This window comes from Bos javanicus, chromosome 23 (assembly GCF_032452875.1).
Source record: "Bos javanicus breed banteng chromosome 23, ARS-OSU_banteng_1.0, whole genome shotgun sequence".
Classification (NCBI taxonomy): Eukaryota; Metazoa; Chordata; class Mammalia; order Artiodactyla; family Bovidae; genus Bos; species Bos javanicus.
The window spans coordinates 16,624,628-16,639,691 of record NC_083890.1 but is presented as its reverse complement, the minus strand read 5'-3'; the positions used below and the strand labels follow the sequence as shown (position 1 = coordinate 16,639,691).

Below are 15,064 nucleotides of genomic sequence, written 5' to 3'. Positions count from 1 at the left end.
CCCAGGGATTGCACCCGGGTCTCTTGCATTGTAGGCAGATTCTTAACTGACTGAGCCATGGGCTGTTTCTTGGGGAATGCTAAAGCACGGCCTCTGCCCTCATTGAGCTCCCTGTGTGTGGGGGGATGCCCCATCTGGGAAGCTTTGGGGCTCCCATCTCCCTCTCTCATCCCTGCCCTGCAGCCACCCTCCTGCACCAGCCTCAAGATGAGGCTGCACTCAGAGGCTGCTGGCCACCTTCCCGCCCTCAGTACCCACTCCCTGTCCACAGCTGCCCTCCCCTGATGGTCGTGGCCACGACCAGCCGGGCCCAGGACCTGCCTGCAGATGTGCAGACAGCATTTCCTCACGAGCTGGAGGTGCCCGTGCTGGCAGAGGCGCAGCGGCTCAGCGTCCTCCGGGCTCTCACTGCCCACCTCCCCCTGGGCCAAGAGGTGAACCTGGTGCAGCTGGCGCGGCGTTGTGCGGTGAGTGCCCGGCAGGGTGCCGGCCTCCTCGCACGCTCTGGTGGGAGGCAGTCAGTGAGGGTGGAGAACCCGAGGCCTCAGTGCTGGGCCCGTGCACCAGCCAGGGTACTGCCCCTCCCTCCCCGCACGGGGGCTGCCTGCTGTGCCTGCTCACACATCCTCTCCTGTGCTTCCCCAGGGCTTTGTGGTGGGGGACCTCTTCGCCCTTTTGACCCACAGCAGCCGGGCAGCCTGCACCAGGATCAAGAACTCAGGGTGAGGAAGCTGGGCCTGGGAGGGGCAAGAGGCAGTCTGGGTGGGCAGGGGCTGGAGAGGAAGGGAGAAAGGTGAGGGCCCCAGTGGGAAGGAGGCTTCAGGGCTGGTCCTCCACAGGCCTCCCTGGGTTTCTCTTTGCAGCTGGGCTGGCGGCTTGAGTGAGGAGGATGAGGGGGAGCTGTGTGCTGCGGGCTTCCCTCTCCTGGCTGAGGACTTTGGGCAGGCACTGGAGCAGCTGCAGACCACTCACTCGCAAGCCATCGGAGCCCCCAGGGTAGACACTCGAGGCCCATGGGGGTGGGACCCGAGCACCCTCCACCAGCCGGTGCCCAGCCACACCCTTCCCGCCTCCTAGATCCCCTCGGTGTCCTGGCACGACGTGGGCGGGCTGCAGGAGGTGAAGAAGGAGATTCTGGAGACGATTCAGCTTCCTCTGGAGCACCCTGAGCTGCTCAGCCTGGGCCTGAGGCGCTCTGGCCTTCTGCTCCACGGGCCCCCTGGCACGGGCAAGACCCTCCTGGCCAAGGCAGTGGCCACGGAGTGCAGCCTCACCTTCCTCAGGTGGTGACTGGGCCCAGCCAGGAGGGCAGGTGGACTGGGGGCTGTGGCTGGCTGGGCAGCAGAAGCGGGTGGCCAGGAGGTCAGTTGTGTGTTTCTGCATCTTAAGGAGTCTCACCCTCTCCTATCACCTCCCTCAGCGTGAAAGGGCCCGAGCTCATCAACATGTACGTGGGCCAAAGCGAGGAGAATGTACGGGAAGGTGAGTGAGTGGGGGCGGAGGGAGAGCCCTCAGGCTGCTGGCCGTCGCCTCTAGTCTTCCTCTCCAGGTCAGGTTCCTGCCTGGAGGGGCCTTTACCTGAAGTGCTAGTGATCAGCTGCCAACCTGGGTTGCCCTCCCCATCTCCTGATATCTAACCCCCACCCAACCGGGCTTCTCCGTCCTATGGGCCCCTCTCTCCTCAGTGTTTGCGCGGGCCAGGGCCGCAGCTCCCTGCATCATCTTCTTTGATGAACTGGACTCCTTGGCCCCAAACCGGGGGCGAAGTGGAGACTCTGGAGGTGTGATGGACAGGTGGGGGTCTGAGCCAGGATTCTGGGGTCCAAGACGGAGGGGTATGAGACAGGTTGTACCAGTCTTGGCCGCCCAAAGGGTTCCTGCCCTTCTGGTTCTGCGATCCCGTAGCAGAAGCTAAAAGGGGCCGTGGAATTGGGTGTGAGGCTTTGAGGAGACGGGAGCCAGGGTGGGAGGGTCCACAGGGCACGACCAGCCAGGGGCCCTGTGGAGACAGCCTGCAGAGGCACCCCATGGAGGTGAGAGGGTGAGGATGCACCGCGCACACTCTCGTTTCCACTCCCTCCTTCGCAGGGTGGTGTCTCAGCTCCTGGCTGAGCTGGATGGGCTTCACAGCACCCAGGATGTGTTTGTGATCGGAGCCACCAACAGACCAGACCTGCTGGACCCTGCCCTCCTGAGGCCCGGCAGGTGTGTGCCCCATCCCTCTCACCTCCACCAGGCCCCTCTGGACTTGCCCCTTGAACCCTATCTGTGCCTCTCCACCCTCATGCTGGGCTCCTTGACACCCACCTATCTCCCTAAAGGTTTGACAAGCTGGTGTTTGTGGGAGTGAATGAGGACCGCGCCTCCCAGCTCCGTGTTCTGAGTGCCATCACACGCAAGTATGCCCCATTAGAGGGAGGGTCCCCCCAGGGGCTTGGGCCTTGGGATGGTTGGGAGATGAGTGCCAAGTCCACAATAAGCTGGTCAGGGATGCCTTCCAGTGGAGTCAGGGAAGCTAGTAAGACTCTTTCCTGTGTACCTACAACAGGTTCAGGCTGGAGCCCTCTGTGAGCCTGGTGGACGTCCTAGACCACTGCCCGCCCCAGCTGACGGGCGCGGACCTCTACTCCCTGTGCTCCGACGCCATGACGGCTGCCCTCAAACGCCGAGTTCGGGACCTGGAGGAAGGTGCGCCGCTCCCCAGGCCCAGAGGTCTACCAGAAACTAGTGGGCACCAGGCCTGGTTCTGGATTTCAGAGGAGGGTCTCTTGACCCCCTGGGAGACTCTAGGCAAGAAGGTGCCTACCCGGGGCGCTCCCCTGCTCAGGCAGAGGCCACAGCCTCCTCTTGTCACCCCTAGGCCTGGAGCCCGGGAGCTCGGCCCTGCTGCTCACCATGGAGGACCTGCTGCAGGCCGCGGCCCGGCTGCAGCCCTCGGTCAGCGAGCAGGAGTTGCTCCGGTACAAGCGCATCCAACGCAAGTTTGCCGCCTGCTAGGAGCCCCCTGCAGCCTGGGACCTGCCCACAGGGGCTCACGGAGATCTAGGAGACCAAAAGCCAACGCCCGCCCACCTGAATGCTGCCTACCTCCGGGCGACCCCCTGGTGCTAAGTGCCATCAGGAGCCCCAGGAGAGCTCAGGACACACCCTCTTTGGACCTGACTGCCTTCCAGGCCGTCTCCAACCCTCAGGCCCCTCTGCTCAGGAGGAGCAGTCTGGTCCTGAGGTAAGCCCCGGTGGGAAGCGTGGAAGTCACTCAGTTGTGTCCGACTCTTTGCGACCCCATGGACTGTAGCCTGCGGGGCTTCTCTGTCCATGGAATTCTCCAGGTAAGAATACTGGAGTGGGTAGCCGTTCCTTTCTCCAGGGGATCTTCCCAACCCAGGTATCAAAACCCAAATCTCCCGCATTGTAGGCGGATTCTTCTCCATCTGAGCCACCAGGGAAGCCCCATGTGGGTCTGAAAATAAAGTGTATGCTGCCCCCTGCTGGAGTTGCGGTCGGTGTGGGGACGCGCAAGGCTGTGGAGGCGCAACCCCCGAGAGCCTCATCCTTCTGACATGAACACAGGGGAACAGGACCTGAAAAGGCACAGACTGTATTGTTAAGCCTTCCGTCCTCCTGAGCGCAGCGGAAGTCTGCCCCTCCCCACACCCCCAGGATCCGCACTGTAGGGGCCGCACTGTGGAGCCACCGGTCCCCTCCTCCCCAGACGGAGCCTGGCAGCGCCGGGGCAGAGGGTGGGAGCCGAGGCCTCGCTCAGGCCGTCTTCTTGAGCACGTGGATGAAATAGCAGGGAACGTAGGCCTGGCCCGGCTTGTAAGGTTTGAAGTCACCCAGGACGGTGTGCTGGCACTTGCCCCCAAAAGCTGTTCGAAGCAACTCCGTAAAGGATGCCAGGCAGTGAGGGTAGTAGGAGAGCCGGAACTTACTGCAACAGAGCCCCGGACCCGCCGTGAGGACTGGTGGTCTTGGCACCCCCCCGCCCCCACCCCGCCACCTCGCCAAGTCAGTACCTCAAGCCAGGAGAGCCGCTCTGGCCAGTCCCCGGCACCTGCAGCGTGTAATCCAGGGTCACCATGTGGGCCTTGTTGTTCACGGTCAGCACTGACGTCGTGACGTCCTTGGTCAGGTCACTCTGCAGGCAGTGTTGCCAGCTGTGTCAACCTCTGCAACTACCGTGAGGCCAGGACCCTGGGACCACACCTCCTGCCCTGGGCCTGCCCTCCCCAGGGGGCCCCACCTTATAGTAGATGTTTTTTCCTGGGGGTGCACACCCCGTGCGGAGGATGTGGTCGTAGTTGCGATGATCAATGACCAGCACACCCCCCGACCGCACCATGCTTGCGATGTTCCTCAGGGCCAGCTGGTGCTCACTCTGGTCTCCTGAACCAGGCGGGGACAGAGAGGCTGCGTCTGCTCAGGGCCCCCAGCGCCAGTCTCCCTCCTGTCTTTCTACTCTGGAAAGGGTATAGTTCAAAGCAGGTTCCACTCCCCAGGCTACACCCTCTCTCACCTTTGCAGTCTGGCAAGTGGGCAAAACTGTTTCCAAGGCAGATGACAGCATCGAAGCCACCCCCTGGTGGTTGGGGCACGTCTTTGTCCAGAGTCATCCAGTTAGCTTCTTCAATGACTGGGGGCCAGGGAGGGGAAGTGGGATCAGGGTGGCACCCACCTCCACCAAGGGCAGTCCTGCCTCAGTTTCCCCTTGAAGACACACAAAGGGACTCCCCATCCAGTCAGGGAAGGGGATCATTATGGACGTGGAGGGTGAAGGGAACGAGGGGCCCAGGGAGGAGGAAACCATGGTTGGGAAGGAGGGCTCTGTGCTTATGGGTTTTTATTTGGGGGGACAGGACACTGCCCACGGTCCAGAACAAGCCCACTGTCCAAGATGGGCTTCCCTGGTGGCTCAGTTGGTAAAAAAATCTGCCAGCAATGTGGGAGACCTGGGTTCGATCCCAGGGTTGGGAAGATCCCCTGGAGAAGGGAATGGCTACCCACTCCAGTATTCTGGCCTGGAGAATTCCATGGACTGTATAGTCCATGGGGTCGCAAACAGTCGAACACAAACTGAGCGACTTTCACAGGACACTATAAAAATAATTAAAACTAGCCGCTCATTCTCAGTACCTCATTCTGGTGTGTAAGCCTCCCTTTTCAGGGAAATGACAGTGATTTCCTCCTTTGAGGAAAACAGCTCCCCACCACAATTGATAAAGGAGCCCAGGGTAGAGAGAACTGAGGGCACCTGGCCAGACCCACGTACCCCACTTGTCAAAGGCAGGGTCGTGCCTCCGGTTCCAGCGCTCCTTGAGAGCATACTTCAGCATCTTGTCACTGGCATCCACGCTTGTCACGTTGAAGCCCTCTTCCACCAGCATGATGGAGTCCACCCTGGGCAGGACCAGGAATGACAGTCAGAGAGGGGCAGTCAGGGAGGCCTAGAGAGGCAAAGAGGAGGCCCTGCGCTGAACACTCCTGTCTCCTCCACTCTTCAGAGTCCACCCCTGTTTCCTGTCCCCAGGCTCTCTCCGCTAACCTCAAGTGACCTGGCACCAAGTCAGGTATTGTACAAATGGGTGTTAATCCTTATGGCAATCCAGGGACTTCCCTGGTGATTCTGTGGCTAAGACTCTGCAGTCCCAATGCAGGGGGCCCAGGTTGGATCCCTGGTAGGGAAACTAAGATCCCACATACTGCAGCAAGAGAAGTCTGTGCCCCAAAATGAAGACTCGGTACAGCAAAAATAAGTAATTAAAACTCACGGCAATCCAGTAAGGTAGGTTGTGTTATCCCTATTTGAGAGGTGGGGCAAACTGAAGCTCCTGCAAGTTAAGTAACTTGAGCACAGGAGATAGTGTAGCATAGTGGATTTTTTTCTTTTTGTTTTTGGCAGTCCCGTGAGGCTCGCAGGATCTCAGTTCTCCCACCAGCTATTGAACCCCGGGGCCCTGGACAGTGAAACCTTAGAATCCTAACCACTAAGCCACCAGGGAACTGCCAGATGGTGGTTCAGAGCACAAGCCAGACCTTAACCAACCGGGGTCCACGTCTTCATTCCACCTTTACCTCTCTGAGGCCAAATTTCTGCAACCATAAATAGCTATCACTACTCTTGTAGCTCAGTCGGTAAAGAATCTGCCTGCAGTGCAGGAGACCCGGGTTCAGGCCCAGGGTTGGGAAGATCCCCTGGAGAAGGAAATGGCAACCCACTCCAGTATCCTTGGCCTGGAAAATCTCATGGACAGAGGAGCCTGGTGGGCTGCAGTCCATGGGGTCGCAAAGAGTCGGGCACGACTGAGCAACGAACACACATACACACACACACACTTATGAGGTTTTGAAAGGATTTTAAAAACTGATGTGTCAGAAATACCTGGCACAAGGCTTTGGCAGAGGCACATCACGATGAACAAGTGTTAAGTGTGAACGCTGCCGCTGGAGCGGGATTCGACCTTATGTGAGGCTAGCCCCAAAACCCGGTCCTTGGGCCGCCGCCCTGGCGAACCCGCCCTCCCCATCCGCTGTGCCCACACCCTCGCTCTCATCCTGGGTCTCCTCGGCCCCGTTCTGCCTGGGCAAACACACATTCCCCGCCCTGGCGTCGCGCCCCAGCCTCGGCTCCCGGGTCGGCGGAGGAGGCTGCCCCGACGTGCCCGCCTGTGATCCTGCAGCCCGGCTGCCCGAGCCAAGCCTACCCCATCCGCTCGGTGCCCCGGGTTCCCGCTCACCCGGGCCTCCTCCCCGCCCCCGCTCGCGCTCACTGCGGTCCCCGGGGCCCCGCCCGGGCTCACCCGGTGCCGCAGGCCACGTCGAGCACCCGCTGGCAGCCGTGCTGGCGCAGCAGCGCGAGCAGCCAGGCCTTGTACTCCGCTGTGCGGCTGCTGGTGTCCCCGATGTAGAGCTGCCACACGCGGGCCGCCTCTCCGTCCGCGTACTGATCCGGGAGCCCTTCAGCCGCCACCCCCAGGGAGCGGGTCCGGTACACGCTGTCCACCATCCTGCGACGCGCCTGGCCCTGCCGCCGCGGCCACCGGCTCCGGCTCCGCATTTATAATGCGGCCCCTGCCAGAGCGCCGGCCGCCCCACCTGCCCAATGGCAGGTGAGCGCACGGACACGCCCCTGCCGGGCTCCCGGCCCGGGGGCGCCGGGAGGGCGCGGCCTGGCAATCCTGGACTAGCCCTACCCGCCTGCCTGAGGATCCGGCCCTCCGGACCATCCCTCGGCGGGAAAGGACCCTCCCAAGGCCCCAGGTCGCTGGAGGGCCGGGGAAGCGGGGCAGGAGAAAGGCAGCAGTGAGAAGGCCCGCTCCACCCCCGCCCCAGGCTGGAAAGAAACTTGAGTCCGCAGAGATGAGCGCCCAGGGCTGAACCGTTCGTAGCAGGGGTGGAAAGGTATTAGCATATCTAAAGAAGGACGGTCCAGCTGAAGGAGGGCCTAGTCAGCTAGGGAAGGAAGGAAGGGGGATAATGCTGGCTCGGCCATTCAAGTCCAGGAGCGGTTCTGGCTCAATTCCACCCAGCTGGGGCCAGGTGCTCCTCTATCCTGTAGGTGAGGCATCAAGCCTTTTCTAAATGCCTCAGATGCAGTTTGGTTCAAATTCCTCTCCAATCACGCGCCCTTCTCAAGACCCAACTACTTTCCACGGAGGTGCCCACAGAGTGGGAAGTCCAGGGTCAGGGCTGGGCGTGTCCAGTGCTCTTGCTATCACATTGTTCATTATCATTTCATAAATTGGTCTTTTGCCTTGATTAGTGTACATCCACCCTTCCTTCCCAAAGCAGAAGGTCTCTTCCTGGGACAAGACCCTGCACTGAGATGGATGGTGCCCAGAAAAATGATGCTACCCAGGGAACCCCAAGACACCAAGAACAGCCTTCCCTACCTGTCTTTGTTCTTCTGGCTTCAGAAAGAGCCAGGGTGGGGCTTCTAACCCTAAAGATTAAGAATCCACCTTGCAATGCAAGGGACACTGGTTCAATCTCTGATCTGGGAAGACCCCACAATGCCTCAGGGCAACTAAGCCCCTGGGCCATGTTGTAGCTACCTGTTTCGCATTCCGGGAAACAAACTCACTCAGAAGGACAATGCAGATAGTAGAATGCAGTTTATTACACCATCGAGGCCAAGGCAGAATCTCCTCTTAGCCAAGGACCCCGACCAGTTTTTGTGAAAACCTTATATACCCTAAGCGTATGTGCCCAAACCCACCTCCCCAAAATTCCCTGAAACTAGTCTGAACAAAGGAAAAAGAAAGATACAATCAAAGTTAACCCATGATTCATAAGCCTTAAGCCTAGGTAGTTAACAGTGGACAATTATCAATAGGCTTGTGGTCATACCCCAATAAGCATAATAGAATGTATGATTCTGTTCTGTTACACAGATAATTTGGGTATTCTTTTAGGCGATGGAGAGCCCTGGGGGTCCTCCTTCTGGGGGCCTGGTTTTTCAGTTGGTACGTCATTTCCATAGATACTGGGCATATAGCTCAAAGTCCACAGTCCGGCCCAAGATGGAGTCCTGCTTTCAAGATAGAGCCTGTTCTGTTTCCTCCTTCAGCCATAACTACTGAGCCCACTTACCTAGAGCCTGTGCTCCGCAGTAAGGGAGGCTGCCACAATGAGAAGCTCACACACCGCAACTAGAGAGCAGCCAACACACAGCAAGGAAATAAAGAGCTAAGATACGGAATTTAGAACAAAGGATCCTCCACTCCCCTCCCACTTTTACCATCTATAGAATCCTGGAGCTGGAGGAACCCCAAAGATATGTAATCATTCTTATCTTTCAATAGAAAATATTAGCTCACAAAGGACCTCAAATGGGCCTGCCCACCCGAAGGTAGTGGAATCTTGTGCTCACACCATGCTACAGATGGATCTTTGGCCACATGCTTAGAAAGACATTGTACTGGGGAGTTTATAATAGGATTTTTTAAAAAATAATATGAATGCTGATAGTAAATTTGGATTTTTAAAAAATATAGAGTTTCTTTTTTATTAAAAATTATAGCTTCTAAATATACTTTTCATTTCAAAGATAAGATTTTTGTTCTGAAGTTAGTAATTATTTGATTTCTTTCTCATTCAGAGGCATTAAAAAAAAAGTCAAGATCAGAGTACATATAAAATTTCATGGACCTTTTTTCTTTCTTTTTACTTTTAACTGTCAAAACATACTTTCTTCTCTTGACCATAAATTACTTGGCCTCGAGCATCATTTCTGGCTACACTGAGAGGATGTGCTATGACTTGTTTAATCACTCCCCATGTTATGAACATTTAAAATGCGCCCATAATTTTTCAAAAGAGTGAACATGTAGATGGTTATGATGGAACCATTTTCCAAATGGAATTTTTCTATTAATTGATACTGTCACCCAAAATAAATGTTTGTTTCAACGCTTCTCTACATGAAGATATTACTCATGGATATCTCACTGGGTAGAAAATTGTATCTAATTGTTGTAATCTTCTTTAATTACTACCAAAATGTACCACGTAATTGCAGTCCTTCATTGCTAAATTATTTGTCCATGTTCTCTGCCCACCGAAATATATCAAAACTGCCTTTTATTTTACTTGGTTAGTCACTGTAAATTTTAGATAACCCAAATCTGAGGCCCTGGGCCGAGGAAGGGAAAGTCATAATATAAATCAATTTATAGTTTGACTCGGCTGAAAATAAGAATGGGATTCTCCAGGCAAGAATACTGGAGTATGTTGCCATTTCCTCCTCCAGAGATCTTCCTAACCCAGGGATCAAACCTGCGCCTCTTGAGGCTCCTGCATTGACAGGTGAATTCTTTACCGCTGAGCCACCTGGGAATCCTCCCCAAATGTATATGTTTAGAAAGAGATTCTAGGTTGGGAATATGGCTGCAATGGAACAAACTCTATGACTATACCTATTTAAGGACACATTAAAATCTTAAGATTGGAATTATATACAGTAACTACAAATGGAAGACATTCTGGATGTCTTTGTTTTGATTCAGAACAGGTAGAAATTCATTGTTCAATGGAGTGATGCCAATTTCCAAACTCTAGTTCAAGCTGCTGAAAAAAAATCTTCTCTGCTGACTACCCAGATTGACCACTGTGATGCCCACATGAAGTCTGCTAATGGATTTTTACCACAGTGGATCCTTTCTTAGCCTTTTCAACATATGATGTACGACTCAATCTGCTTTAATAAAGTCCCATCAAGTAAGTGTAAAATTGGTCCCTATATGGGCGGGTGGTAGCACTAATTGGTGGTGGCTACATTACTATTACACTCTTTGGAAGGACTGATGCTAAAGCTGAAGCTCCAATACTTTGGCCACCTCATGTGAAGAGTTGACTCATTGGAAAAGACTCTCATGCTGGGAGGGATTGAGGGCAGGAGGAGAAGGGGACGACAGAGGATGAGATGGCTGGATGGCATCACCGACTCGATGCACATGAGTTTGGGTGAACTCCAGGAGTTGGTGATGGACAGGGAGGCCTGGTGTGCTGCAATTCATGGGGTCGCAAAGAGTTGGACTTGACTGAGTGACTGAACTAACTGAACTAACTAACATTACTATTAAGCTTAGTGCATCTATGAGTATTTCATCAATGTGCTAACCTCCAGCAAAATCTCTTGTGAATATATTGACCTCACTGATCTGGGTTTTTTATTATTATTATTTGCTTGTTTGTTTTGTTGTTTAGTTTTTTGCAGCTTGTGGGACCTCAGTTCCCCAACCAGGGATTGAACCTGGGCCCTAGGCAGTGACAGCTCAGAGTCCTAACTATGGACCACCGGGGAATTCACTGAGCTGTTCTCTCATGTAAAAATGACACACCATTTGAGCCCTGGTAACACACTGCTCACTGAAACAGGTGACTTGGCACATGCTGTCACATATTGATGAAAGGAATGATAAAATACCAAGACCACTTTGGCCAGCAATTCTAACAAAATAACACCTGGGGACTTCTCTGGTGGCCCAGTGGTTGAGAATCTGCCTGCCAATTCATGGGATATGGGTTCGATCCCTGGTCCAGGAATAGTCCACATGCTGCTGGGCAACTAAGCCAGTGAGCCACAACTACTGAAACCTACACACCTTAGAGCCCACGCTCTGAAACGAGAAACCACCACAGTGAGAAGCCTGAGCCCTGCAACTAGAGAAAGCCCGCATGCAGCAACGAAGACCCAATGCAGCCAAAAACAAATAAATAAATTTAAAAACTAACACCTGACTTTTGAGTGTCTTGCTTTGTTTGTTTGTTTTTCGGACAGAGAACCTTTTCTACTTTAGAAGAGTGATGATGTTAGGAGATGTTACCACCCCTGGAGCTGGTAATGCAGCCGGTCAACTTCTCCCATCTCCAGGTGTCCCTACATCTCCCAGTAGAAAATCACAACCGTTTTAGTGGAAGTTTAATAGGTGGAGAATACACTTTTAAAGAAAGAATGAGTAAAATTGGATTCCTTTTAAAGAAATTGTAAGAAGTCAGCCCTTAAAGGCAGCAGTAAGGGTCAAGCTGCCTTTAAAAAAAAATATTTATTTATTTTTGGCTGCACTGTGTCTTCGTTGCTGGCTTTTCTCCAATTGCAGTGCAGGGGGTTCTCACTGCGGTGGTTTCTCTTGTCCTGGAGCACTGACTCTAGGGGACTCAGGCTTCAGCAGTTATATTACGAGGGCTCAGTAGTTGCGGCTCCTGAGCTCTAGAGCACAGGCTCAATAGCTGTGGTGCACAGGCTTAGTTGCTCCACAGCATGTGGGATCTTCCCAGATTAGGAATCAACCTGTCTCCCCTGTATATGCAGGGGGATTCTTTACCACTGAGCCACCAGGGAAGCCCCCAAGCTGCCTTTAAGCTATACACACAACTGTTAATTTTGAACAGGGAAAAAGACTTGAAGGTTAATTCAAGTCTTTTAACTGCATGTCCAGCTTTAAACTCTGAAGACATAAATAGACTACTGGACAGCACCTGGTCTTCGGCCTGCCTTCTGGAGAGCCAGGTAAGGGGAAGAGGGTGGACGAGCCAACCAGCTGTGGCTGCAAAGCTCTATGTCAGAGGCTGAGCCACAGGACGCTGAAGCCATTCTTTCTGGGTTCACAACCTGGTTGGCTCACTTCCTAAATGTGCCGTCTGGGCAAGTTATTTGACCTTTCTGTGCTCCACTCATTCATCAGATATTTAGATACTCTGGGAATTCCCCAGTGGTCCAGTGGTTAGGACTCTGAGCTTTCACTGCCAAGGGCTTGGGTTCAATCCCTCATGAAGGAACTAAGATCCCATGAGCCCTGCAGTGTGGCAGGGAGCTGGGGGGAAGCAGCTACCCTGTGCCAGGGGCTGTATTAATCACTGGGGATCAAGCAGTGAACAAAGTAGACCAAAATCCCTTTTCTTTTTGTAGAATGTGTGGGGTTGGTGGTAATAGTGTTTTGTGATCTTCATGCTGGTTGATTTTGGTATTCAGTTCATAAAAACTCATTGAACTGTACATTTATGATATACGTACTTTGTGTATTTTATTATTCAATAATGTGTTTAAAACTTCATGGCCTTGTGTAGATCACAGCTGTATTAAATCAGTTAATTATGTAAAAGCATGTAGAGCGGTGCTTGCCACGATAATATGCATTCAAAAAACAGTGGCTACTATATTATTATTGTTCCAGTGAAATTCCTCAATAGCACAAACCAGGCCATCAGGGGATGGTCAAGAGGGATTCTGCTGGCTCTGCCGCTAGGATTAGTACACAGAGTCCTTCTTTAAACCAGTTAGGCATGGACTGTGCATCTGTCAGGAAAAAAAATGTGCTTTTCTTTCAGGATCAAAGCGTAAGAAGAGGAATTTTGTTTGTACTTGTGAACTAAAGTGATTTAGGGCTGCTCTGACGTGTGGACAAGCTGTGAACTGCACGGTTTCCGCATTTAAGGGGTTTTCAGTCAAACTCCAAGCCTCAGGGGCTTGTCTATCATTTTCTGGCAGAATTCTGGCGGTCAAGTGTCTAATTCTAACAAAACTTTTTATTAAAACAACTGTCTGACAGAGGGGAGTCAAAGGTATGAAAAGCACCGCTAAGGTGCAAAAACATGTTGCAGGGAACCACCACCCAGGGACTTGGAAATAGAGGAGCCTGCCTCCTAGGAGCTGTGCCTTCAAACAGATACACAGGGGCCCTGATGCAGCCACTTCCGAGCCTGCAGAGCCCCAACCCCTGAGACTTGACTGTCGCTGCACTTGAACAAACTGGACTTGTGGCTAGTCCATTAGCCTTTGAGGTTCTGGATGATCAAAGTCTTCAACAGAGACACATCCTCTCTGAGGTGCTGACAATTCACGTTTCTGAGGACAAGACTTCCTTCCAGTGTGGCTTCATTGAGGTCCCAGCCCCTCTTAACACAACATCCAAATTTCTCCCGGTGAAGTGGGTTCCAGCTGACCTCCTCCTAAGAGCCAGGCCGACTCCTAGATCCCCAGACTGGCAAGTCTGAGCAGCACCCAGACATCTGTCTGGCTGACAAGCATCCAAGTGACTCGGGTCCACGTGAGGGTACAAGACACCATTCTGATTGGGTTTCTACTAAGGGGACTGAGATCAGGTTCACTTGAGCTTAGCCAGACCTCTCACCTTATGGAGAGAAGGGGTGTGGGAAAGCGGGAGGCTGTAGTCAAGCTCAGAAAGGCTGGTATGTGTGGTGGGGAGAGGGAAAGGAAAACCTGGGAAGTGGATCTTGCTCTTTCCTAGGCTGGGCCAGGGAGAAGCTGCCTGCTAGAGTGGGTGGGTGGGTGGAGAGCTAAAGTGTGCAACATGCCTGGCCTTGTGGGGACCAGGGGGTGGGGTGCAGGGTGCGGGGTGCGGGTGAGGGCGCTCATCCTCCAGCAGCCGCAGGTCAAAGAGCAGAGCAGTCACCATGCTGCCCTCCCTCCGGTCCGGGCCTAGGCCTGGGACTGGGCTCCTAGTCTTTGTCTCAACCTATTCACAGGACAACGAAGCTCTGGGGACAGAATTAAGCCAAGCACTGAAGAGCTGTGGAACAGTGACAGGAAGGGAGAGTCAGAGACTGGCCACCAAACTGTAGACAGTCCAGGGGGCCGCAAATGGTTCCCTAGCCCTGAGTTCCAATGCCTGACCCCTCCCCAGTCATCTCCTACGCTCAAAACAGAGTCCAGGCTGGGCCCAGAGTCTCAAATGGCTTCTCGGCCCACAGCCCCTCCAACGTGGGGATAGTCTCCGCACTGCAGTCAGTGAGGGGGGCATTAGGCCACAAAGAACCATCCTCTGGGGGCCTGCTCCAAGCTTTGTGACTCAGGGCAGCAGCAGCTTCCAGTCTGCTCCACTCTCTGTGGCCTGGCTGTCCCCAGCCCTTGGGAGGGGAACCCAGAGCATGTTTGCCAGAAGCTGGAGTCTGGGGCACCCGTAGGGTTAAAGCACGGACTACCCGCAGCCGTCACCACTACCGCTTCTGACGCCACCACCGATCTCTGCCCTCAGGACAGCCCAGGAGGTGCCTCCCACCCCTTCTCCTCAGAGGCCAGCCTTGCTGTTCGTCCCCTGCTCCCAGAGAACACGGTGTAACCAGTGTTGTTGGGGGCTTGGCTGTCCTCCCCTGTGGGTTCCTGGCACAAGAGCTAGGGAATGCAGAGTGGTCAGGTGTGGTCATCAGGGAACAAGGGTCAAGATCAAGAGGCCAGAAGCCAAGAGGCAGGACATGGAGAGGGGGGGCTGGGGCTGGTGGGGTCACCGTGCACACTTTACACAACCAACGGGAAGGCCTTGCGGGGGGAGAGGGGAGGCGGGAGGCCGGGAAGGAGTGAGGACGGCTCTCCTGGCCTGAGCAGCTCAGGGAAACCACAGGCAGCTGAGGGGCAGGGCCGGAGCTCTATGCCCACCCCATACCCAAGGCCCAGCCCTCACCCCAGGGCCCTCCCTGCACCTGCTTTCCCCACAGCAGGCAGGTTTACAGGAACAGCCTCCCATCCTCAGCCCCCAAGGCGGGAGCAGGGGGGCAGGAAAGAGTGAGGGGGGGCTCCGGCCCCTCTGAGGAGCTGAAGGGGACTCAGAAA

The 15,064-nt window shown here is 54.4% G+C and overlaps 2 protein-coding genes across 4 annotated transcripts in view; one reads left to right on the top strand and one right to left on the bottom strand.

Annotated features, from left to right (window-relative positions):
• Nucleotides 1-15,064, top strand: part of PEX6 (peroxisomal biogenesis factor 6) — a 351,627-nt gene that overhangs the window by 10,822 nt on the left and 325,741 nt on the right. Inside the window, exons 8-18 of one of the 3 annotated variants that reach the window (XR_009732827.1) lie at nt 272-467; nt 646-722; nt 864-996; nt 1,078-1,283; nt 1,421-1,482; nt 1,686-1,794; nt 2,089-2,205; nt 2,322-2,399; nt 2,549-2,688; nt 2,861-3,329; nt 3,416-3,488. Coding sequence is in view for 1 of the 3 variants with exons in the window: in XM_061398228.1 (XP_061254212.1) it covers nt 272-467; nt 646-722; nt 864-996; nt 1,078-1,283; nt 1,421-1,482; nt 1,686-1,794; nt 2,089-2,205; nt 2,322-2,399; nt 2,549-2,688; nt 2,861-2,997 (1,255 nt within the window). In the remaining 2 variants the exon portion in view is untranslated. Of the gene's footprint in view, nt 1-271; nt 468-645; nt 723-863; nt 997-1,077; nt 1,284-1,420; nt 1,483-1,685; nt 1,795-2,088; nt 2,206-2,321; nt 2,400-2,548; nt 2,689-2,860; nt 3,489-15,064 lie in introns of those variants that run through there. The other 2 variants (XR_009732828.1, XM_061398228.1) reach the window with 2 other exon arrangements.
• GNMT (glycine N-methyltransferase) lies at nt 3,583-14,968 on the bottom strand. The gene is made up of 6 exons (XM_061398240.1): nt 6,798-14,968; nt 5,270-5,397; nt 4,517-4,633; nt 4,244-4,386; nt 4,017-4,138; nt 3,583-3,931 (listed from the first exon to the last, which is right to left on the bottom strand). Exons 1-6 carry the CDS (start codon nt 7,052-7,054, stop codon nt 3,760-3,762), a joined length of 939 nt encoding a protein of 312 aa, XP_061254224.1. The 5' UTR covers nt 7,055-14,968; the 3' UTR covers nt 3,583-3,759.

Coding starts and splice junctions, on each gene's coding strand:
- GNMT (XM_061398240.1), bottom strand. CDS start 7,054: ATGCGGAGCCGGAGCCGGTGGCCGCGGCGGCAGGGCCAGGCGCGTCGC. Junction 4,634..5,269: donor CCCTGCCTTTGACAAGTGGG/GTACGTGGGTCT, acceptor CCTGGCCCCCAG/TCATTGAAGAAGCTAACTGG. Junction 4,387..4,516: donor CCACTTGCCAGACTGCAAAG/GTGAGAGAGGGT, acceptor CGCCTGGTTCAG/GAGACCAGAGTGAGCACCAG.